We start from the raw sequence: 26,105 nt of genomic DNA, 5'->3' as shown, positions 1-26,105 counted from the left end.
GTAGTCCCAAAATGATTGGTCTTCACTGCAATTCTTGTTTGTATAATATGTGGATGTATATTCTTACCTTGGGTTCCAGTGGAAGGTACAAGGAAGAGATTTTCTTAGCAAGAATATCTGAGGCTCTCTTGTAGGATGCAAAGGTATATAATTAAAAGGTATATAAAATATAGATCCAATCCTCCTGTCACTGGGCTGTTGCTTTATGATCACATCTATACCATTATTATTTGCAAAATAAAAGTGCCTGGTTTTGGGCATGCTTTTTCTTTTTTGTTTGTTTGTTTTCTGGAACGGAAGAAAAATATCAGTTGGGGAAAGCTTTAAATGTGAAACACCAGAGGTTTTTTTTTCTGGGACAGTTGTCCTTTGGAGACCAGAAGATAAGAGGGTCTTTTCCGTAGTTGGGGAAGGTACAGTGCACTCATAAATGCATGATGTCTGGGTAAGGTGATGGGTTGTTTTTTATTCTTCCACTGCCTTTTTCTCCTCCTGCTAACTACAGTTAGGACTTTATAGAGAACTTCCTTGGGCTGGTTACACTTCATGGCAGTTGCTGTTTGCTTGAAATAGAAGAATGCCAACAAGCACTTCATTTTTGGTAATAGAATGAAGAAAGTACGTAAACAGCATTTGTTTGATGTAAGAAATTGGCTGGCGTTTTCACAGTTTTTTGTATGGTGGTTGTTCAGTTTGTTGCCCTTATCTGAAATCTGTTATGTGGTTGATGAAAACTAATAATAATAAAAGAATACAACCTTCTCTGCTCTAACCTGCTCTGCCTTTGTGAGTGTTTGAATTACAATCTTCAGGATAAACTGTTCTGATCCACATTGTGCCTTTATGATAGCATCAGGCTATCGGGGCCATTTGTTCATTAAACCTGCCCTTCCAGTAATGCTGTGGCCACAACTGAAATTTGACCAGCTTATACTTTCATACTAGCCAGTGATCTGTTTTTCCCTGTGGCCAGAAAATGCGCTTTTGAGAATTATCGTTCTCCTTTTTTTTTCCATAATGGAATAAATTCCCCTCAGATTAATTCTTGTAAAATGTATGGAAAAATGCCTAACTTTCTTCAGCTGTAAGAGTTCTGTAATAGCATCCAAGAAACCCCGAATTGGAAAAGAGGAAAAAAAAAAGGGAAAGTACAGTCATGCACTATATTTTTGAGCCTTTGATTGCTTAAATGGTAGGCAGGCAGAGTTGCACTGACTCATGGGCTTAGTTGACCTACATTTACCTAGCTCTGATCTTTCTCCAGGCGCTATGTAGATTTGTTAATGTTCTAGTTTTAAGCTGCAGGCTAGTGATAATATGTAACCACTTCACCTTAAAGTATAACTTCATTTCCATACATTTTTATTTATAAAAATAGACTTTATTTTTCCATAAGATAAATCAGCATAGGAGTTTTTCTGAAATGAATTTGCCTAAAATACTACTGTCTAGGCTGTGATACAGCTGTGAATACATGATCAGCGGTCTTCATAGCACCTGGTTATGGGTTGTTGCTTGGGATTTGGAAGTTAGAAAACCTTATTGTATCAAATTAAGTAATCATCTGTGTACTTGATGGATTTCAGCTCAAAAGGAAGGAGAATCTGAGGGAAGGTTGTCTTTCCATACGCTTTCCAGAAAAAAAAGTGGGCAAACCTTGACAAAATGAACGAGAAGTAAAGGGCAAAGGAGAAATACCTTATTTGCTGCTGGGATGACTAATGTTAAGAGTGTTTTCTCTGCTAATAAAGCCCACGTGCAGTCATACGCATGTGCCCTTTTTTCTTTGCCAGAAACCAGATGTCTGTCTGAATGGTTCATTTTCTTCCTCTCCTCTAGCCTATCCTGATAGCTTTAAGAATAGGTGTGTTTTGTGGAAGTAGCTTGGTGAGTGAGGTTGTATAGCTTATGGTATGCATAAACTATTTCATCATTTCAGTTTATCTGTGTATTAGTTTTAGCTTGCTAGGCCATCTGCTTGTATACAGTTGAATTATTCCTTGCTACCATTAAGTAAAAGCTGTATTTTTAACTCCTTTGTGGAAAAACAGTTGAAGTGGGAGTATTTGCACCTTAAGCTCATTTGACTGGGAGATCTGAAGCTATTGGTTATTAGATGAAAGCCAAGTTAATGCTCCTTGAAAGCAGCAGTTGATGCTTCATTTTCCTAGCTTTCTTGTAGCACCGGTGATGCCAAGATGATGATGATGTGTCAGCGGTGCTATTTCTACCCATTTTTCTAGGACAAGCAGCTGTGTAACACGTACGCCTCATTGTATTCCTCCAGGAGAGCGTTTGTGTTGCTAGATTGGAATACCAGTGGAGATTTCATTACAGCCACTGGGGTAACATTCGTATTCATTTTTTAAGTGGTTGAGAAGAGCTTGCAGGTCAGGTATTTTAATCCTTTGGGGTCTTCAGAGAATGTTTTTCCCCCTTTTTGGAGTTAGTTCTGTTGCTGCTGCTTTTGTCTGCGTAGTTAAGATGGCACTTGGTCACTTACGGTAATCAGAGTTAATGTACAAATATAAAAGCACTCTCACTTTTGTTCCTGTGTGGTAGAAAACAAATTTTCTTGTATAGATTTGTTTGGTTAATTGGTTTTATGTAATTTGTGTTATAATCTAGATGCAGTTAGTATCTTGAAGATGTAAAGGTGGTGTCATTGATGAAACGTTTTGTTCAAAGCAGTCTAAAATCCACTGGAATGCAGATTATGTTATGCTATTGTAATCATATTATACAGATTAATTTAGAAACTGATTCCAGTTTTGTTGCAACTGGAACCACCAGCAGCTGACAATCAAGAGGGTTTGGGATGTTGCTGAGAGGTATTTAACGTGAATATTTTTTTAAAGAGAACTAGTGAACTAGTGTTGGTAGCTAGGTACTTGACACAGGGAAATCTGATCCCTTACAGAATGTCAGACTGCACAGTAATATTAGTGACAGCAGCACACTGGTGAGTTTTGGAAATGCAGACTGAAAGTCCTTTCTGCTGTACCAGCTTAAATAGTCTCATTCATTCAATATTCTTAACTTGTATTATAGAAAAAAAATGTTGTAAATGTGATATACTTTAAAAAAATTCTCATCTGCAAAGTATTTGTATAATATTCTGATCTCACAATTTTAAGTTCTTCAAGGAGGCAGCAAAGATACAGGTCTTTTGATGTCCTCTCTTCTGTCACACAGGAAGGAGTTCAGAACTACAGTTGTATCTGGTTCTTTCAAGCATTTTCATCAATTCAGGTGTCTTTTTTTTTTTTTTTTTTGTATTCTTCAAAGCTGTATGAAAATACTTTGAATTCAATCCCCAGACTTGAATTGCAGAATCTTGTTATGCTGAAGTAAGGCAAATAAATGAAATCTGAAGTAGCAGTTACATTAGAAAATTTAATTAAAAACTGGAACACCCATGCCATCAGCAGCTTAATGTGAAAAGAGATACCATTTTAGAATTGCACAAAGTATATTTAATTTTGCATTTATTCTTTTTAATTTATGTGCTGGTTAGTGTCAGTATCTGAAAGGAGAGATTTTATGTACATCGTGTACCATCCCGCCTAGTGCTAGTCTTGTTTTTAAGGTTTATTCAAGCATTGTTTACTTTTATTTTCATACTTGGTCTCATAGATGTGAGCATCTGCAGGAAGATATTCATGTGTGAAAACTCCCAGAATTTCAGAACTTGTGTATCTTGAAACTAGCATTAATAAAAAAAAAAAAGCTGGAAACCAACCCTTGTGAATCATTTTCTTTTTAAAGCGATTGGTTATTAAACCTCAATATGGAAGATACTAGATGGAAAAAAAAACGTCAATTTCTGATAGTGTGGTGTAAGAAAGGCATTTTGTTACCTTGCTATACGTTTACTCGCATTACTTAAAATCATGTTAATTTTGGTATATTTAATCACATATTGTACATCTCTGGTAAACGGTCAAATTAGGTTGCAGTTGTGAATTGTGAAGTGGAATAGGTACATCAGTATGCTTTGGGTTTACTGTTTTGTTTTTCCATTCCAAAGGAGAGGTTTGGAAACACTGACGAGAAAATGGAATGGTAGTAGAGGTAGGTTGTTTTCCCCAGACACCCTGCAAAGAATTCCGCAAAGCCTGGTCCTCTCTGCACCCCCACACCCCTGTCTCCCTCCAGAGACCACTATTATTTTCCATCTGTTTTTCTTGCACAGCTGCAAGAGAAAAATTGTTGAAATTTATATGATACTGTTTTGACATTGCTCTTAATCTGTGGCAGAAATCACTCTTGCCAGACTGAGATATTTTGAGGGATCCTTGAATGCACTTAATGCAAGGTTAACGATTGCTCTGCAGAGTTAAATAACATGGGAAGTAGCAGCAGAAACGCAGCGTTAAATACACAGTCCCGAGAAAGTGAGAGAGGATTCCTTCCCAGAAGCCAGAACGGAAAGCTTCTATGTAGGTTGCAGAGACGGTTTGAGAAGGAGAGGGAGATAAGATTTGACTCTGAATTAAGCCTCTTAGGGATTATGTATCTTTAAAAGTAAGTCTAGGGGTAGTATTATAATTGGAAACTTTCAAATTTTTCCCCCAATATTCTTAGAGTTTTTCTTCCAAATCCAATGTTGGTGTGAGACTGGACTCTCTTCTAGGCATTCTTGCTCTGCCTTGTGAGTTACCACTTACACCATTGACTACTGTTTAGCATGCATTTCAAGCAGATGCTCTTGTCTGATGATATAAATAAAAACTAATTTTAAAAATATATAATTAAATGCTAAACAATATATTTGCTTGGAGAAAGCTTGATTTTTTTTTTTTTTTTTTTTTTTGCCTGAAAATGAAATTTGTGTAGAGCTTGCAGTAATTTGAGCTTTAGCTTTTTTCACTGCTGATCATTTTTTAATATTTCGGGTCTGTGTGTTGCTGCACGTAGTTTATGTACTGTCTATGTACGTAAAGATGTTGCTAACTGGGCCAATTCAGCTCCGTTCATATGCATTGTTGTGATTGCGCTTATTCTTTGCACAGGTAACTGTACAGTTGTAGGGGCTGGTGATGCAGTGACATGTCAGTAACGGTCAGCATGACAAGCAGCTTTCCTCCCAGCAGATCACAGCCTCTTGTCTGCATTGGGGCTGTCCGTAAGCAGTCTGTGTCTGAAACCCTTTTTTTCTTAGAGCCTGTGTGGTGAAGTCCCAGTCTGTTATCCATGACTGAGACCTCGAAGTACTGTGACATACACATAAGTTTAGAGGTTGATGCAGTGTAGGGCAAATTAAAATTTAGCATTTAAAGGAATGTTTGATGTACCTAATGGGTATGTTTATTTCTTACGCAGATGCACACCTGAAAATATGAAAAGTGGAATTGCAATAGTCTGAAGCAGCTTTGGCAAAACACTAACACATTAGTCTATATCAGTGTGTTTTAAATGTTATTTACAAAGTGTGGGGTGAATCAATGCTGATTGCGAGTAGTTTATGTAGGAATTGTGTAAATAATTTAATTGAATTCTTGTTTTTATTGTTCCAAGTACTAGATTTTATTTGTCAGTTTGAAAACAAGCTAGCTGTGAGGCTGCTGAAATTACGTGGAATAATTTAGAGTGTACAAGCTAGGACCTCGAGAGCTCATGCTGATAATGAGACTTTCTTGCAAGGGTGTATTGCTTTTATAAAATCCTAGTGCTCTCTTGCTTTAAAATGCTTACTACTAAGGCATTTAAGTTGCAGAAAAAAACTTTTAAATCTGAATTAGTGGTTCAGGGGAAGTACTACTGTAATGTCTTTCTGAAGCTGTTTCACAGCTAAAACAAGTATCTTACACAGAGATCGTTTGTATAGTGCCAGGCACACTGATTCACTGGGATGTAGGATGGATGGGCAGCAGGCTGGCAGCTAGCGTTGTATTTGAAGTTGCTTAACATGCAATGGTATCCCTGCCCCCTGCATCCTTTTTCGTAGAAATTATTCTACTCATCAAGTGATGTGATATCTCAGTTCTTTTTCACTTCACCACCTAGCTGTGCCTGAAAAGGGGCAGAAAATTCTGTCGTGCTAGCAGACGGTGCTGAGTGTGCAGCTTGCAGAAATCTATTTCTTGAGAGGCGGAGGACAGGAAGGTTATTTAAGTTGTGTAAGTTTAATGTCAGCAGTCATATGGCCTAATAAATTTATTTTGAAACAGTATTCTCAGTTCATTATACAGAGATCTTTTAACTAATTTACTTTGTGTTTATAGGTATAAAGTGTTGATAAAGCCTCAAAATCAAATAAAGTTCTGGTTTCTTCAAGCCCAAATGGGATGGGTGGGGTTTTTTTGTTGTTGTTTATTTGTTTTGCTGTAATCTGACTAGGGTTTGTTTTTGAGTTAGATGTTGGTAAATTTTTCACGTCCTGTTTTAAATTGTGAAGAAGCAGTTGCATAGACAAAACATTTCCCTATGTGGATACATCATTATATAGCAAAACAGTTCTGTTAAGATAGTAATAGTAGTCACTTTGTTTAACTTTCGTCTTGTGTTCCTTAATTAAAAATAGATGCGTTTCCTTTTACTCAGAAAGAAGTACCAGGGCTGTGAAACCTCAGTTAAAAATGTTGGTAAATTAAAAGACTGCATTATTATATGGAGGAATTAGAGTTGGATTTATGTAGCTTTTAATAGTCTATAGTTGAGATTATTGTTTTGTTGCATAACTGCATCAAAAATATGTCCTAAAAACATAATTTAGTTGTGATTCAGCAAGTGTTTTTCTTAGACATGTTTTTGGAATATGATAAATTCTAGCTGGTATGTTAGTGAATAAAAATGACTTGATTATATTGAGAGCATAAGCCAAGTTTAAAGCCCTGTGCCAAGAACTGTGAAGCCATTCACTCAAGTACAGTTTAGGCGTTCTGTTTAGGTGTTGCAGTATCTCAGTTGGTAGTTAGCAGTTGGCTATGTGAAGATTTTTTTAAAGCATTAACTGTTTTGCTGTGCTTCAAACACTTGCATCACAGATGTTCGATTTTATTTTGACTGCTAGAATTGTTTGTCGACTAAACCGGATTATATTAATATTTGTTTAAAAACACTGAAGGGCGTTAAAATGGTTAAACTGTTCCCGCGCATAAAAGTGATAAGCGTATAAATAGCTTGTTTTGTAAAAACAAAAACCAAAAAACCCTGCATTTTGTAATTGCTGTAGAATTTAGCTTAAAATTAGGCTTTGAAATTTATGAATGTAGATGGGCATGAGCCATGCAAAGAGCAAGTACATGAGTTTTATTGGAATAAAACACTTAAAGTCTAAAAAAAAAGTACTGTGGTTGAATCGCTGTATCTAGAGTTTGTGGCAACAGTCTGCACATAACTAGAGGTGATTTTTCAAAATTTAGGAACTTTTTTTTGGTGATTCAACTCTCAGTCTAGTTAGTTGCATGAGCAGGATTTACCATGAGCAAGACTAAACACTGATGAAAAAGCGGGTGTCTGCCCTGGTGTTCTGATGGCAGGGCGGAGCACAGCAAAGACTTGCCTGAAATGACCGTTACAGTACACTGAAGGTGAGGATGAGTGGTAAGCTGTAATGTGCTGGACCAAACTGACCTGCTTTTGTTCATAGCCATAATACTTGGGGCTAGTGACTCGTAGTATGAATGTCCTTCCGCATGCCGAGGATATGTTATTAGCGGTATTTTCCAGTCCTTTTGCCTATTTTGTCAGTTTATTGAACTCCTTGTTCACCTTCTTTCTGTCCCAGTATATCTCTGCTGTCCTGAACGTTCAGATGCTATTCGGCTAATTACAGCTGGTGGTGGAAGCTAATAGAAGCTGTGAAATGCCAACATATCAGGCCTTTTTATTGAGAATGTTTCATTTTCTGTAAACTAAATATAAACTCTCATTTTACTGTGAGGTTTTTTATGGTTTAGTTAGATACTTCTGTATTTCTATGAAAAAAAAATCTAAAAGGGTGCAGGAAGACAGCTGTGGGGGAAAAGGCATTTCGTCTTAGGTTCGTTATCCAGAGTTTTAGGCACAAGAGTGACAATATTCATAAGAGCAGCTGTACCAAAACTGATTACTATTTGGATACTGTGTATTTTTCTACATCTCGGCGATTTCAGTTCAGTGAAACTGCTTGTGCACTCAGGTAGTACCATTAACCTTGCATAGGTCATCGATTTAGGAGAACTCTGGAAAAGTAATTTCAGTTTTTCTGTTGTGAAGGGTAGGTCTCTGGGTTTTTTTTTATTGATGCAACTCTTAATTCTAAATGCTGGTTTAAAACTAGTCGTGGGATGAGCAGCAGTTTGTGCTGTGGATACCTCTAATGGGAATTTGAAAGAAAATGTATTGTAGGCAGTTTTAGAGGCTAAAGTACGTTGCTAAAGACTTGGAAGATAACTAAATGAGAGTTGGGATGCAAACAGGTGAGTTTCTGGCTCCCAGCACAGATAATTTTGAATGCTACTACCTTAAGTTTGATTTATTAATTGTATTTAATATAAATCCTTCTTTGACAGATATTCTTCTCTTTTATTTTTAGTATATTTTTGGGGAGTTCAGCCCTGATGAATTTAATCAGTTCTTTGTGACTCCACGATGCTCTGTAGAGGTAAGATCTACTTCAAACTGCTTTTAGAAGTAACATTTTAAAGCTGTATCTCTTTGTGTGTATTTGAAATATAACAATACAATTATTTTTTTATCATTCTCTTAGCTTGCTAATTTACAAACTGAAGATATTGAACAGGAGTCTTCTTTCCATGTATGTGGATGTTAAATCAGTTTTTAGAAATAAGTAATTATTCCACCTTCTGCTTCTCGTCTTTTAGAGCTGGAATAGCTGTTGTAGTGATAGATATTGAAAATGAGTTATCCAGCCCTGTTATCTCAGCCTTGATTGCCTTTTCTTTTGTGTTTTTGGTTTGTTTTTGTTTGTTTGTTTGTTTTGGTTTGGGTTTTTTATGTTTTGTTTTGTTTTTGTTTTTTTTTTTCCTTAAGAGGTGGAAATGGAGAACTTTTTCAGCAGTGTTCTTGGTTGTAAGAAAGATGGGCTTCTAAATCTTGTAAGCCTTTTGAAGCATAGAGTTTCTTAATATTTTTTGACAGGTGGAGCACTGCTAACCATTAAAAGTAATCTTACAAGGAAGGCTGTGCGTGAGGTCTGAGAAATGATAAATGGATCACTAATGAACTAATTACAGTGGCAGTGAGAACCACAGAGTAGAACCAGTTTTCTCGGTGTGTTTGAGTTCATAACATGCTACTGATAATATTGTAGATGTTTATTTTCTGTAGTTTTTGGTGAAGGATGAAGATAGGATGAGGAATAATGGTTTTAAAATAGAGGGAAGTAGATTCAGACTGGACATAAGGAAAACATTTTTTATGATGAGGGTGGTGGAGCACTGGCCCAGGTTTCCCAGAGAGGTGGTGGATGCCCCATCCCTGGAAACGTTCCAGCTCAGGCTCTGAGCAACCTGATCTGGTTGGAGGTGTCCCTGCTCCTTGCAGGGGGGTTGGGGTGGATGGGCTTTAAAGGTCCCTTGCAACCCAAACCATTCCATGATTCTATGACTGTATGATTCTAGAAACCATTTTCCTTTGTAGGGAGGAGTTGTTATGCCATTGTACTAATGTCCACACTTGCAAAATAATTTTCCTCTAGGTAAATTTCCATGGTTTTCCTCCAAACATTTCTATTCAAACACTTCAACCATGCTTCCATCCTCACCCCTCAATATAAAGGAAATGAACACTTCAGCTCTAGAAGGGGAAGTCCTTTTGTCACATTTTACAAATCTGACAACCATTGTTAATGCAACTTACTTTCCTGTAACTTAATTTTCCAAGTATAATTACTATAGTATACCGCTAAACAATAAAAATGCTTGAAGGGAATGGGCTGAGCTAAGGGTAGGGGAAGTTTAGAAAGAAAAACATAGCTTTGACTTGCCTTTAGGGTTAGCTTTGTATCTTCTCTGGTAGTTGGGAAGTAATGCAGAATGCATCTTCAGGTCATACGTGTTTATTCTGACTATATTGCTGTTTTCCCACCATTAAATACAGTAGCAGCAGTGTGACGTTTGCATCCTGTGCAGTGTCACCTTAAGTGTCCCACATCAGCTATTTTAAAGCTTACGTATGGAAGGTGAAAATGTAATTTCCAGACTTCTATAAAGCTATTCTCATAAGGTGTGTTGACAAAACATGACCCTACAGCATTTGAACCAGCCTTTCTTGATTTTATAACTGTCTCAAGTGTACCACTTACTGGTTAGGTACCAAAATAAAAACCTGTGTTGAGCAGTGTTCCTTAATTTTGTCCTTGAGCTCATTCAGTTCAATGTTTTAATTATCTGGATGATGAAATAAAAATTATGCTTATTAGTTTTACACTCTGCAGATATTTCAGAGAAAAGTGGTCTGAAAAAAATAGGGTGAAATTAAAGGACAAGACAGATTATAATACTGCAGTGGTGTTTGACATACATTCTGTTGGGGGCAGTGCCACTTCTGGGAGTCCCAGCGTTCGTTGATGTTGATGTCCTTCTGAAGTCCCTTACACGTAGACTGAAGGGTGGACTGGGGCAAGGGACTAAAGCTAAAAGTTAAAGCTAAAAGTTGTCTACAATGTCTCTTTTTACATGCCGTTTTTCATACCTGTTCTATGAGATACCTGTTGACTGAGATGACTCGGTCCTCAGAAACAGGTCAACTCATAAATCTCTACTTTGCAAAGGTGCTGTAGATTAACCTGATATGTGGGGGCCCAATAGGTGGACTACTTTTTTTTTTTTTTAACTACTAAACTACGACACACAGGTAATTTGATCTATCTTAAATTTTTGTCTAAAAAGAGGCTATGTTCCTCATCTTAAAATAGTGGTGAGTTACTGTTGATGAAGGAAGATCCTGATGCAGTGAGGTGAATTGCTTAAGAAGTTGATGAGCCTGTGGTGTGTAACCAAGATAATCTCCATCTTTCAGTAACTGTGGTAATCTGCAAGAACACTTGAAACTACAGTGTGGGATTTGATAAATACAGAAGCATGAATTCAAGACATACTCTGAGAAAGTCAAACCTGAATAAAGATGTTATTTTTAAAGGATTCATGTGTTTCAGATGAAACTGATACCAAATGTTAAGAGTTGCTTTGTCTTTAAATAAGTTTCATTTCTTTTTTGTACAGCTCCCCCCATACAATGAAACAGTTTCATGTGGTATTAAGTCCACAGGTAAGTTTTATGATGGTAAGAAATCAACATCCATTTTTTTTTAAAACTTAAAGGTTGTGACACTTCCTTAGATTTACTACAATCTCTTTTTAAATTTAATCTTTAGAACTTGTTCAGCAGGTATGTATCTATATATTTGGCAGGTTGTTTTTTTAAGCACCTTTATTGAATGAGATCTGTGAGAGTACTTGAAAATACTGTGTTGAAGTTCAGCTAATTAGGGGGGACATACTTACTCCTCCTTGATTGTACTACCACACAGTCTTGAATGTCTTGCTGAAGTATTGCAGGATGTACCTGTAAAAATGTGAGGGACTGAAGTCTGCTAGAGAACTTGTACTGAAGAAGTAAGTAGTGTGGTGTTCAGCTGGCCCTCATGTAAGAGCCATAGCATGAGTATTTTCTGGCAGTTGCAACCTGAAGACAGCTCTGCAAGCAGTGCTCTGTTCAGTGTTCCTGGTGACTCTTGTTTCTGTCTGGTTCAGCTATCTTTTTTGGAAACCTTTTTTTTTTCTTTTTTTCATTTGGTGAAAGTATGACTCTCGATGTAAAATGCATTACAGAGTTCCTCTTCTAAAGCTGTAACAGTCACACATCTACTCTGCTACGACCCATACACCTTACAACCTGACCTTACTTCACAGTTACATGAAGTTGACAGTTAAGTAGGAGTTGCCATGTAGTCATCACTTTCAATAGTTTAAACTGAACTTTCACAGTATTTTAAGCAGCAGGTGAACTAGTGTGTGTGGTTTTTTTTTTTTTTTTTCTTCCCTGACCTAAGGGAGAGCAAGTAAGCTGAGACATACCCAGATGTTTATGAGAATGATACAAATGACATCCAGATCTCCTTCAAAATAATGCAAGTGTCTGACAGGACAGTTCTTCAAAGTACTTAAGAGGACCAGAATGCACATATTAATGTTTAAGAACATTTAATCATTATACTTAGTGACTTTGGCCTTGCATTTAAAGGTAGATAAGATAGCCGGTCATAAAGAAGGACAGCAGGCTCCATTCGAAAGCAGATACACAACACTTCTGAAAATTCAGGAGCTTTGTTCTGTAGAAGACCAGTTTTAGGACCATGAGAAGTTTTAAGTAGGAGTTTGAAAAGTTTGTTGAAAGGACCATACAGTATGAATTGTCTGTTGTTGATGACAGGGGCGGCCAGTCATACATTGCATTGTTTAACTATGGATTTAAGTTCTGTTTTATAAGACTGAGATTTTAATGTTCGCAAGCCGTACAGAAAGTTGGTTTGTACAAATGTTTTTCAGATCATTCCTAGACCCTGAGAGAACCCCTCCCAGTCCTGAGATTAGGTAATGACAGCAAATTAGGTTTTGCCTGAAAAATGTCTTTAACAAGCTTGCACTGTACCGTGCATGCATATTGTCACTGTGATGGCTGCATAAGACGCTGTGGACACTAAATGGAATGCTGTGCTTATGCAGAATCTCGATAATAAGATGGCATACACTGACCATGTTGTCACTCCCCGTAGTCTAATTTTTTCTGTACTTATCTTCAGTATTTAACTTTATTATGGAATTAGAAGATCTGTTAGTACTTACTAGGAATAATCAAATCACGGCTGAAGCTCTAATATGCATAACTCTGTTCAGACTAATTAGTACTGTGTATTCACAGCTTTTGATATTGTACATAGACCTTGTCCTCGGAGCATCTGTTGGTACTTGTTTCAATATGCGTGTCATGTTGTTCATGACAGATATATCTGTTTCAGTCCACTCAGAGATAGTACTGTGAACTAGATTGAAACAAAGATGCCCAGAAGCAAAATGGAAAGTCAAAACAAACAGGAAAAAAACTACCTCTTTTTTTTTTTTTTTTTTTTCCAAACGAACTTGACACAATCTTATGGCAAATGAGCTTCTGCCAATCGTTCCGTAGACTAACTATACAGTAGCTTCTCATATTTATTATTCTAATCCTGCTGTAAGGTGTAAAGTTTAATTCCTCAGCTGTAACTTCCTAATTTGTATGTTAAATGCTAGAATATCAGTTATACTCTTGGCAGGATTTTAGCCTACGATGTTCATGTTGCTCCTTCAGCTAAATTGCCATTGTGCCATAGTTGTCAGGTATGTGTTTTGTTTTCTGCTCCCCAATTGTCTTGAGTTGGCTGTTGTGGTTGTGTAGTGTACAGTAAGCTGAAAAGTTCACCAAAACCAGAAAAAAAAATACTGTCTTGTTTTTTTTTTTTTTTTTTTTTTCTGCTAGGTTAGCTTTTGGTAATATGAGTGCTGGAAGCTTGCAGGAGAGTAGAAGAGCAGGAGAGGAGTGCAGGAGTGAGAACTTTTCATTTTTGGTAGACTTAACTCACCACGAAGGGAAACCACATGCTTTGTTTCAAAGCAATTACTATTTTGTTAACTAGCATTAAAGAAGCAGCAGCAGTCCCAGGTTATTTTGAACTAGTAAGGATTTGAAATGTGCCCAATAGTTTATTATCGTGATTGGAGGAATACTGGATGTTACCGGTTGTTGCTTGTGCTTTTTACTGTTGTAACAAAGGGTGAAGAACTAGCTTTTGGTTCATACTTGAACTAACAAGTCACTCCGTAAGCAGATGAACTAATGAGGAATAGTTTGGTTGTTGATTTGTGTCACATATCCCTTAAAACCCCATGCTCTGCGTTTGCAAGCAAATGAAGCTGTGGCTGGTTTTGAGCTGTGTGTGACCTGACAGATCAGCCAGTGGATAGCACTGCTGGCAGTTAGTGCTGCTGCTGAACGATTAGGGTGATGCCTGAGATCTCCCAGTCCTTCCCTCTTGAGTGGATATTGGGCAGCAGCTTTCCACCGCCCAGCCTCTAGGCTGCTGATTTTTTTAAAAGCAACTTAAGCCCTCTTTTCTGGCTGGTGATACTAGTCAGTGATTGCAGAAGTAGCTGGTGAATGGTGGGTTGACAGACATGGTATTGTAAAATGCTTTCTCATGGGTGTAGGGGAGAGGTGAAGAAAACTTGAAATTCAGGCTCTTGTTAACATGATGTAGAGAAATCAGATGTGTATGGAGAGGTTTGTTTGTTTTTTTTTTTTTTTTAAAAATTATTCTGACTGGCAGCAAAATTGAAATTTGATACATGAAATATGTTTCATTCTCAGTTAGGTTAAGAGATCAAAGCAGAAAAGCAATTAACATCAGTATTATGTATCGTTATTCATTAATGCATAACATGTTTGTATTACATGTGTAAGTCAGACCTCAACACACATTGAATGTTTGTTACTCTTCATTTGATATTTAAAAATATGTATCCTGTAGATTCTTGTTTCTTTCATGTTTTTTTTAAAAGCTTTTTTTTTTTTTTGTCAGCAGAGTTTTCTAGAAAGTATTTGAAGAGTTTCAAAACAGTTCTGTTGACAGTTATTCATCAAAACACTCTCCACTGAACTCTGTCCTGCCATGGGATTATTTCCTTAAGCGTGTGAATAACTTTTTTCTTAGGAACTGTTGCTTGCCTTTTGTTGTGTTTAAAAAAAAAAAAGAAACCCACAACCTCATTTTCAGTAAATGTCTGTGGTGTACTTGAAAATATACTTTTGTTGATGTGTGATACATGTAATGTAAGTTGCACAAATACATCGTTTAGTGGTATGCCCACTGACATTTGTTTGGAAATAGTATCTAGTTTTATTTGACTCTCTAGTAACCATCTTAAAAATTGGAAATATGGGGTTTTTTAGCTCCCCATTTCTGAGGAAACAAAGTATTGAAATTAATGTCTTTTAAAGAGTAACATACATATCATAAAGACCTACAGAACTTTAAGTACTAAAATGTGAGCTTACCTTTAACATTCCTGAGACTCAGTTTCATTAATTTCAGCTCTTTATTTGATAGTTATGGAAAAGGGGAATTCAGTGTTACTAGTTGGCACGCATGCATTATAAAACTCATTCATTTCCATGAAATTGCAGTACTTTGTGACTGACAATATTTTGTGATACTGTAGCCTGCCATGAGATATTTATTGGTGTTTCTTCAACGAGCATGTCAAAGTTCTAAGGTAAATAAATAAATTTTTTAAACCCAATGAAGAAAAACAAACCCCAAAGCCAATCTTGTTTATAAATTTTTCAGTACTGCTTGTATGTACAAGTTGAATGCTGACTTACGTTGAGGTGTATCTGTTGTTTTTGTTGTCATAAAATCATTTAGTCCTATATATCATGTTCTCATATAGTAATAAATAAACTGTGATAAAATTAAATAAGCTATTGATGAACTTAGAATTTCAAAATCTGTGCTTGCAGTGTTTCCATACAATTAATAAAAATATTTTTCAGTTATTGGGGATTATGATAAATCTTTACACACCAGGAAAACCAAACCAAACCCTCCAAAACCTAAACTCCACATGTGGAAATTATTTTTAAAAGTTAAGCAGGTGAAGGCTTGGATTTTGTAATAGTCAGTGGAAAAGACTGGCTTTAGAAGAAATGTGGAGTTAAATATTGCACAATATTTTCTATGCTATTATCTAATTAACTCAATTCAGACTATTGCTGTCAAGTCATTGGGCTTTAATAGTTTTCCTTCATAGGTGATTTTAGTAGGTATTATTTGCAGAGACTGTGCAATGATTTGGAAAATTACATACTCTGTTTAAGAAAACCTGATGTTGTGTTTAAGAAAATGATATTTTGAAATAATCTTCAGGACTGAGAGAATAAGAATTCTTTTATTTTGAGGGAATGTAGTTTGTTTTCTGAGTTGCAGAAAAATACAAGGTTTTTTCTTGATTGTTGCAGCTTTTTGGTTAGATGCCATTCACTAACTCAGATTTGCTTTCTCTTGTGCAGGGGAAGAGTATCAGAGAATTGAATTTGGTGTTAATGAAGTTATTGAGACACAGTCATCTGTACTAAATAACACCGACTACAGTATTTCAAGTACTCTGAATCCTCAGGCTCCAGAATTCATTCTCAGTTGTGCACCTGCTCAGAAAACCCCTGATGATACTCTCGGTGAAACAAACTACAACTCCATAGACTGCCAGTTCACTGATCCAACCCTCGCTTTGGACAGCGGTTCTAACGCTGAAAACGATGGCTTGTCTGGAGGCCTTGGGCAAAGGGAGCGTAAAAAGAAGAAAAAAAGACCACCTGGATACTACAGTTACTTGGAAGATGTCAGTGATGGCATTGCTCCCCCAGAAGCTCTTGTAAATGGCCACGCAAACTCGTCGGGACTGAACAGTATAAGCACGGAGGATACGGAACTGACGGGAGACATACCCTCCCTGGCCACACCAAGGACTTGCAACAGCCCGGACAATTCTGTGGACTTCGTTAACGAAGCTGTCTCTGATGATTGTGTTTCTAGCGCACTAGACAATACCAGGACTGCAGGGCAGCCTGAGGTATGCCGTGTTACTAATTCTGAACAGTTTTGCATCCCCTCAGAGACCGGCAGAGATAGCCCTTTAAGGACAGCTGTTGTACAGTCTTATGCTGGTACCGATACTACTGAAAGTCTTGGTGTTACTAATGGACAAACACTTGAATCCTCTGGTGAGGACACAGCTGCCAATGGGGTAGAATTGCACACTGTGGAAAGCACTGACTCAGACCAAGCTAAGCCTGAGGAAGCTTCACCTACTACTGAGGCAACAGTCCCGGTTGCAGGATCAGTCCCTGTTAATCAGCCTGCAAAATCGTGGGCTAGTCTTTTTCACAATTCCAAGCCCTCTGCTTCCACATCTGTGGTCTATGTTGAGACTAAGTATGCCCCTCCTGCCACATCTACCCTGGTCCCTGAAAAACAGGTTGAAGTCAAAGAGGGACCTGTTCCAGTTTCAGAGGATCCTGTAGCCATAAAGATTGCAGGTATAGTTAACTCACACGAGTGGATGTTACACTGGAAGGGTATTAATTCTGCTTGTAAACAGGAGTGCGCAGAAGATTCCGCTGTTAATGTTCTTAATAAGATGGCTGTTCAAACACTGTGAAAGATGTAATTTAAATAAGCTAGTTTTATATCTCCCCTGAGTAAACATTCCGATGAGACATTACCATGTCATTACCCCACGTGCAGTGAAACTATTGGTACTTGTCAAACAATATTTTCAGGTGGTTTGTGATTTTAAATAGGCTGGTTGTATTCAGCTGTGTGCTACCGTAGTAGGGAGAACACGATAAAAGTTTGTTCTGAAAATGATGTGTTACATTATCCAATATTTTAATCCTGTAATGCATTCCATTACAAGATGAGAAGAGTCTTGATACGTTTATGCCAAAGTAGCTGAAATTCCTGGACACTTACGGTAGCTTAAGTGTAATGTCTAAATAGATCCTGTTTCAGAAATTCTAGTTCAGGAAGTAATTTTTCTCTTTATTGATCAGCTGTTTGAGAGGTCTGTCTTTCAAATTTTGAAGAACTATCTTTAACCGTTACAAACAATATTCTTTTATTCAGAAGCAATGCTAGCTATTGCTTGTTCAAGAATAACCGTTAGAAACTGTATTTCAGGAAAGGCAGTGTGTGATATAAAGGCACTGACTGTTGGTACTGTCAGACTTGTGGTTCTAACGAGAAAAGCTAGAATGTGCGTGAGATTCTTTTTGCAGATTCAGTCAGAAACTATGAGGAAAAATACTCGGTTGCATTTTGTGTCACTGACTTACCAGTGTTGGAACAAAAAAAGTGATTTTAAGTATCTGAAATAGTCTGTATGTAAAAAGACTTGTGCAAAATCCTGCTATTCGTGCAACAAGCGAATTTACACGTACAGTGGCATTTCATGTGTGTCAAAGTTTTCTATTCTAACCAGAAACTGACCTGAAGGTTTCTGTTCTGAGTACTCAGTATAGGCCTGCTTCTCATCCCTTCCTTAATAAGTTTTATTAGTTAAAATTGTCTGTTCAAAGGAAAGCTGTCAGAATAACTTACATTTCTGTGTATTTTTCACTTAGGTGTCACAAATGCAGTTGACTGTATTTAAAAAAATGTGTATAAGCAGGTGATTATGCTTTATATGAACCCGTACATGTGGAGTATGTTGTACTTTAAAAATCTTAAGCTATCATTTGGTAATTAATTTTAACTTAAAACTATTTTGTGACAACTGTAAAGCTAGAACTACTTGCCATAGGTGAAAAATGGTTTTTATCTTGTCCAAGTTGCTTCAGCTTTAACTTTCTAGACTTTTACTGTTTCTGTACTATTTTTTGCCACCAGGTGGGAGCAGAGCTTTTCAGTTTGTCTTTAATGTATTAAAATAGCGATATAACTTTTGTACAGTTTTCTTCTGCACTGTCACTATTAACTGGCTGTTTCTGCAGAGGAATAATCTGAGTATAGATCCTTTTCAACTGAAAAGGAGTTAATCTTCTCATTGCAGCTGATTTAGGTAGGCGTTACATTGCTGCAGTTCCTGAAATTCAGGTGCTTCAGATTTCATTATGAAATGGTTACCTGAAGATCTGAATGCTGTGATATCGGTGCTGAATGCTGTGATATCGGTGCTTTGCTCTGTGGAAAAAGGCAACTCTCTTCACTGTGTGTTCTTTTTTTTTATGTTCTCTGTCCTGTTTGGGAAATAGGTACATTAGTGCTTTGTTCATGCACCCACACTCAAAAATATGTTACATGAGTTTCGATTTATGATTTCCAGGCAGATAATTTGCTCCATTCCATATACATTTCATTTCTAATCTTCTGCCTAGCATAACATAGTTGTATAAGGGAATATAGCCATCCTGTACATTTTTCATAGGTAGCTGTTGATTGTATTCCTTATTTTCTTTGTGGCTGAGTTGAGATCCTGTTATTTGATTTGCTAGGAATTCACCAGTTTCACCTCATGCCAATGGGAATGAATTTTTGACCACAAGTGCTATAGGGTGCTAAACCCAGGTAAAATCTACACCTAAAGTGTCTTGAGTTTAGCAAGCAAAAATAGCTAATTTTCTGACTTAATGTTGGAGTTCTGAGGCCCTTCTGTACAGTTTTTATATACTCAGAACACAAGAAGATAAGCTACTTTTCCAAGGACAGGTTGCTGGTTTGTGCCTTAATTTCACTAGTTATCACAGGGGAAGTTAATGATTCACAATGATTCACAAACTCCCTGATGCTACTTGATTCAGCCTGCAAAGAGTCTGTGGGCTCTTAGTCCTCAAATATAAGCAAAAGCCACACAAGGTAATGAGAATAAATATGAGGACTAAAAAAATCAGTAAATAAAATTACTCTCAGGTTTCAGTTGCCATGTTTCACAGTTACTACGCTCCGATGCATAACCTGATGATAGTTGATAATGCCTCATATTGTGTTCTAAGTAAGCTAGCAAAATAAATGACTGGAAAGCTAGCTGTTCTCTGAGTAGCCTTTAACTGTTCTTGGTAACATTAGGAAAAAAATCAGTGGGAGAATCTGAAAACATTTTCTGAATCATGCTTTCTTGCAGTGTTTCCATTGTGTATGATGGAATTAACAGTGCATATCAAATTTGTTTACAGCAGGCAGAATTTCAGATTTTGGAATTCAAGAGCACAAACATTTACAATCTGGCTAAATCTGGAATGATTTTAAAGTAGGAGAGGAATCCAGTAAATGCAAGTATGGAAGGATACAGCAGAGCAGAAATCAAATGCAAGCATACAATGTGAAAAACAAACAATTGGTAATACCATTAGAGAATAAAGTGATCCAGAAGTTCTAGGGTCTTGATAAATGTCCTTAGTAAAGCTGAAGAGGACAAAGTTTTTTTTCCAGTGTGTGTTAATATCAATTTACATGGAAAAAATGGAAGATAACTATGATTCTGTTGTTGCTGTTGAGGACTCAGTGAAAAGTGTCAGTCTTTGGGCATTACTTCTCAAGGAATCTGTAACAGTGCAGCAGAGAAAACAGAAGTAAAATTTGACAACCAGACTTGTTCAGCGAACACAGAAAATTTGGATTTACTTTATCTCAGATGAGGTTGAGTGATCATCAATGTAACTTCACGTACCTAAAAGAAATGCATAAAGAAGATGCCGATTCACTGCTCTCTGAAGACTGTAGTGAACAAGACAAGAAAGAGCAACCTGATCTAGGCGAGGATGTCCCTGCTCCTTGCCGGGGACTTGGACTAGATGACCTTTGAAGGTCCCTTCCACCCCTAACCATTCTATGATTCTATATATCAGTGCTACATACTAGAATTCTTTTTTCTTATTGATAAAGCTAGGTAAGCACTAGAGCAAGTACTTGTGGGATGGAGGCTTGCAAGGTTTGGGTTTTTTTTTTAAACTACTTCAGGAATTTAGCTTCTTATACTGTGAAACTGCATTCTTACAGAAACCGATTTTGTGTAGGGTTACCCAGCAGTGTAATTGTCCTGGCAATTTTTATCGTTGTCTAGATTTGAAGAAAGATCCAAGTGATGTATTTTTTTTCCAAATAGTGTTCTCACGCAAGCATTAAATTGCGACCTTATAACGCGTGTATTTTTTCAGTATGGAGATCATATCCATATATGATTTCTTTCATTAAACTTTGGACTTGTATGGATTAGGGAGTTACTCTTTGTGGGGGGGGGGGGAAGACAAGTATTTGTAATGACACCACTAGTGAATGAACTTTAGCAAAGTGGTTTTTGTTTACCAACAGAAATTTATGAACATGATAATTTTGTTCTAGATATGTTTTCAAATCAAGGCCATGTTTCACAATTCATGATCCACCAAAAGGATTGTGAATTCTTTCTGGTTAGTGACGTGCTTGATAAAAGGTTTTGAAATTTTAAGAAAGTTTCCTCGTGGTTATAAGTGTATTTTTCTTATTATAGTCTTATAAAAGTTGTTTTAGTTATTGTGTGACTGTTGGATGTGAGACCAAAATGTAGTATTGAATCCAATTGCTGTACACAAAAGTAATGCTTTATGTTAAGAGAAACAAAACTCACTGTAATTGCTTTAGACGTTGTTTACAAAGCAGTTTTATGACCACAAGAGGATGCTAAAGGTCCTAATAATATGTTTGGGGTATGATACAAAAATGGGTAAAATACAGCTAATGTAAACAGTTATTGATAGACATTAAAGAGAAATACTTTTTCCGTTTTTATCCTAGTTTTCAACAATCCTTCGTTATGTTAACAGAAATATTGTATGTATGCACAACGCATTTCAAACTTGTCTGCAGTAACAATATATTCTGAGGTAGTTCAGCATAAATAATTTCATAACAAATACATTTCAACACTTGCATAAGGTTTTTCATCTGCGTCTGTGCTAGGTACTAACGTCTTCCCTTTTTACACCTTTTTGCTGTCTATGCTTTTCAGGTGTCAGGTCCTTTACGTAAAATACAATCTTATAGGTAAAGAGACCACTTGGAAGTAGAAGGATGTGGATTTTGTTTGCAATTCTGCCACCTCTTCTGCTCAGTTACGGCTTTGAGTGCCTCTGCTTTTCCACCTGTGTCATGTTGTGTTGTCTGTTGAGGTAGCAGGTAGTCCTTCCAGCGAACAGCTCAAACTCTTTAAGTTTGTGCAGTGTAGCGCACAAGGGCGTTAGAGGCCCTCATACTTACTACAAAAATAACTAACCCGTTTGGTAGACAATTGCTATGTTTATTTGCATTTTTAATTTGGTCCTGTATACCTCTTGTCCTTATTTTGCGAATTTAAAATATACCAGATCCAATATTTTCCTTAAACAGTTTTTATTTAGGTACCTAAATAACAGGTCAGACTTCCCAGAAAAACTCCTCCTGTTGCTCTCAGCTTCGTAGCTGAAGCAGACTTTATTTATGTGCAGTGGTTTCTAATTTTTAAACTTGGGCTGTTGCTGAAGTTTTTGAAAGCAGGAAAACCATACGCGTTATACTATGTAAGCCTGTTATCTTGTAGATTTTGGAAGTCTTAAAGCAGTAGATAAAACATACCATTCAGAAGACCGTGTTAACATCGGTCTGTCCTGTCTGCACAAAGATGTTTTTGTTGTAAGGTAGTGTATGTTGAAACTGGTAAACTGAGACTGCTGCATCAGCTTCATCTCTCTTTGAAGCAGAAGAATTTGGGAAGTACTTTGAAAAACTGGTGGCAAGGGATTTACAGCTAATGGGAATTTATATCCATATATGTATCTGTATAATTTTTAGTATAACAAAAGTGAAACGAATAGGTCTTCTCAATTTTGGAATTACAATATTTAGTTTTTCTTCCAACATCCTCCTGACCCAAATTCCAGGATGTTGTCAGTTGAAGAAATGTGTCTGATTTGAAATACAAGCAGTGTTTAAATGGAGCAAAGTTGAGTTGCTGAAGTTTCTGGGAATCTTGTTAAATGATTTGAATTCTTTTGTAATGTGTCAACAGATATTTGTTTTGGTCACTAGCATGTACACTTTGTTGATGCTCGATTTATTGTTTGTCATTCTGTAGAAATACTGGAAAATGTAAGACTAATACATAAACCAGTGTCTTTGCAACCGCGAGGGCTGATCAACAAAGGAAACTGGTGCTACATCAATGCTGTATCCTTACCTTGGAAAAAATTAATACACTTAAGTAAAAGTTTGTATATTCTATCTGTCAAAATTTTTCTGGATTGTTCTGGTAAGTATTTTATAAAAGTGTTTTTCTTACTACTGTGGTTAAGACATTTAAGGGTAGCATCTAGAAATCCAGGGGAATTTGAACCTTGATCGTTGAACCTTGTTATTATTCTTAATAATTTTTAATTAATATATCTATATCTCCTATGTTAGCAATGGCTTACTGCAAGTGATAATTAGGGTACTTTCACTGCTAGTGAAAAATATTAAGACCAATTTAAAGACTGATCTTTGCAGAACCTAGTAACTTATTTCCAGACCAGTGATTGTACTTTAAACTTCAAGTTTTATCTTGCATAACCAATGCTGTACTCATCTGATTGTATGTACTAGCTCCCATTTTTTCAGTCTTAAAATGTTACATAGGAATTTGCTACTCTGTTTTTGCACACTGTAGAGATCCAGTTAATACATCTGTCTGGCTGCTGAGATCGCTGCCTTTTGTCATTTCCCTGCCTCTCTTTTGACGTGTTTCTTGTTCACTGTTCTTGTGAAGTAGCAAGGATTTTGATGGTTTGAAGTATTTTCTCCCAATATACATTGTAGCTTTACTGGTTACTCCTGACTCTTCTTTACACTGCAGCACCACAGCAGATTGTTTTTTTTTTTTTTTTGTTTGGTTTGGTTATGAGGGTGAATCATCACCTTTAACTTCAAGTCTGTCAACTGGCTTCTTCCATTCTTTTCAGAAAACATGTTACAGGTTATCGCTTGCCAGTTTTCAAGTTGTTAATTTTATAAAGTCTTTCCTATGAAAGTTGTTTTCCTCTCCTTGTCCTAGACTAAATGTTTCCTTCCTCTTTTAATTAAAGTTTTTGACATGATTAAAATGTCAGTGAAATCACTGCATGTTATAAGATGCTGGGGTTTTTTACTATAACTTCTCTACATTATCAGTTAATGTTGTGATAAAAGTCTATCCATCTACATAATAAAAAGTAGCTTTGTTTTGCAAAGTTCCAGAATGTTTCCTTAATGCCACTGCATAGACCCTGCAAGCCTTGGTTGCTTGCCCTCCAATGTATCATTTAATGAAGTCCATTCCAATGTATTCAAAATCACAGCGGCCGTGTACCTCAACACCAATGATAGACAGTTTGTAAGTAGCTTGTTTAAAAAAAAAATTAAAATCTGTGATCTGACTAAGCTCATTCAGAAGTATCTAACAAATGGTTGTTTACTGCAGTTGTTGGAATTTGATATGTATCCAGAAGTCTTTTCTGTGTGGGTTTTTTGCTGATATGTGGCTCTTATAATGAACTTGGTATTTTACAGTTGCTTGATTAGTCAAGGAAGATACTTCCTGCTGGCTGAGGAATATCCATTTAAAATAGCATTTAATATGCAGAAATGAGCCGTGAAAGCTGCAGGAACTAACCTAACACCTTGGTTTCATTAGCAATGATCAGGTTAATTTTTACGTCTGAACTTTACTCAGACTTCATTATGATAGACTTAAATATTTTTTTTTGGCAGTCAGTAATGACAATGACCTAATTTTATTATTTGTCCTTCTAAGTCTGAACTTGCTGCTCATGTCTAGTTGTTCCTTCCATTCTGTTTCAGTGTTCGTTTAATGAATGAGTTCACTAATATGCCTGTACCTCCTAAAGCAAAACAAGGTGAGTGGGAATAGGGAGAGAAAAGTCTTAAAATCATGATAAGATGACTTTGGGGTAAGGATCCACGTTGTGTGATGTACTTAAGGCCTTTAAATACTGTTGCTTGATCCCCTTCATGACTCATTGTACTTTGGGGGTTTCTTGATATCTTAAAAAGTGTGCTTTTACTTTTCTGTCAGTGTTAACACTTTTTCTTATTGGTGATTCGTGTCAAGAAGTCATAGGGTGCAGCTTATATTCTTTTCTTCTGTTTGGTAGACCAAGTGTACAAGTGCAGTAAGAATAGTTTTTGTTGAAAATTTTCTTAAGATGCCTTCTAAGAACATGCCCTTTCTAACAAAATCAGTTGATATTTGCTGTATTTTACTCCACTTCGGTACATATTTCCAGCTGTTTGGTTTATCAACTTGCTCAATTCGATTATTCTTCCTTAAATACTAAATGCTCACGTTCATTCAGAACAGAATGAGGCAATAATAGGTCCCTAGCAGTTAAGAAATTGCCTGCAGGCATGTTGTTATGGCTTTTAATTCCACCTCATCCTATGCACTGTTTCAGCGTGAAAACTTTCGAAGTATATGATTCTTACTAATACGTGTTTAGAATTGGAGATGATTCTGTAGTGAGAAATAGAACTTTTTTTCATGCAAATAAATTATCTGATAGGTCTCTCTGTCTTTTAAATCTCTAAACCAAATCTACAAACTTATAGAAATAAAAACCAGTTTCAGAAATGTGTTTATGTAACATTATAAGAAAATATCATGAGAAGCTGGTTGTTCCAGTGATTTCCAAACAGTTCAGACATTTCTGTGGTTTGCTGCTTAAGTTTTGTTTCTGTAAAACAAATCTTACTGTCTTATGCAACTTATTATACTTCTAGGTCATTTTAGTCTATTGTGTAGTTTTCAAATACAGTTTCTGAGGCCATTAGGTTGAACGTTCTGTCACATGGTTTCTTGGTTGTTTTTTGGTTGTTTTTTTTCTGCAGTGAGGGAAGGTGATCTGTTAGAATTACAAATATATGAAAAATTTAAGGAAGTGTTCTTTGAATACAAAAGAAGTACAAAAATTTAAATAGAACCAGAATTGTTCTTTTATGGTGGCTATGAATATTCTTGTTAATTTTCAGAGCGTTGACTATAAAAAGAGAGTACTAACTTTTCCAGACCATCTGTAAGTCTGTGTAGGGTGATGTAAGATGTTTTTTAAAAAAAGTTTTCAGATAAGGGCTGTATCTTATGAATTCTGAGCTTAAGTCATTAAAATTGTAATAACACTATTAATAAAAAATAATTTTGGATTCCAAAATCTAATGATGCATGAAGAGTACACTAAGATAAAATGTAGAAAAACTTCTATATATTGCTAATTATATGTACTTCTCTTTTGCCTTGCAGCTTTAGGCGATAAAATCGTGAGAGACATCCGACCAGGAGCTGCCTTTGAACCTACATACATTTATAGACTTTTGACGGTTATAAAGTCAAGTCTGTCAGAAAAGGTGTGACTTTCAAATCTCTGACTTCTGTAGTTGCACTGCAAGGCAGTCACTGTCGTTAAAGCAGTGTAAAGCCTTGCATCAGGCTCTGTGCCTAAATACCACTAAAGTTAACTAGTTGATAGTTCATTATCATGAAGCTGTGGCAGGTTACTCATTAGCGTGTTTGATTCTTTTTGAACTG

The 26,105-nt window shown here is 36.5% G+C and overlaps 1 protein-coding gene across 1 annotated transcript in view; it reads left to right on the top strand.

Moving 5' to 3' along the window:
• Positions 1 to 26,105, top strand: part of USP10 (ubiquitin specific peptidase 10) — a 50,812-nt gene that overhangs the window by 12,049 nt on the left and 12,658 nt on the right. The window contains exons 2-8 of the mRNA XM_086758265.1: positions 8,522 to 8,590; positions 11,172 to 11,217; positions 16,054 to 17,079; positions 22,626 to 22,717; positions 23,788 to 23,897; positions 24,365 to 24,420; positions 25,821 to 25,924. Of these exons, the coding sequence (XP_086614391.1) occupies positions 8,522 to 8,590; positions 11,172 to 11,217; positions 16,054 to 17,079; positions 22,626 to 22,717; positions 23,788 to 23,897; positions 24,365 to 24,420; positions 25,821 to 25,924 (1,503 nt within the window). The remainder of the gene's footprint in view (positions 1 to 8,521; positions 8,591 to 11,171; positions 11,218 to 16,053; positions 17,080 to 22,625; positions 22,718 to 23,787; positions 23,898 to 24,364; positions 24,421 to 25,820; positions 25,925 to 26,105) is intronic.

This window comes from Chlamydotis macqueenii, chromosome 13, assembly GCF_036417535.1.
Source record: "Chlamydotis macqueenii isolate bChlMac1 chromosome 13, bChlMac1.mat, whole genome shotgun sequence".
In the NCBI taxonomy this organism is placed as follows: Eukaryota; Metazoa; Chordata; class Aves; order Otidiformes; family Otididae; genus Chlamydotis; species Chlamydotis macqueenii.
This window is presented reverse-complemented; position numbering and strand designations above follow the sequence as displayed.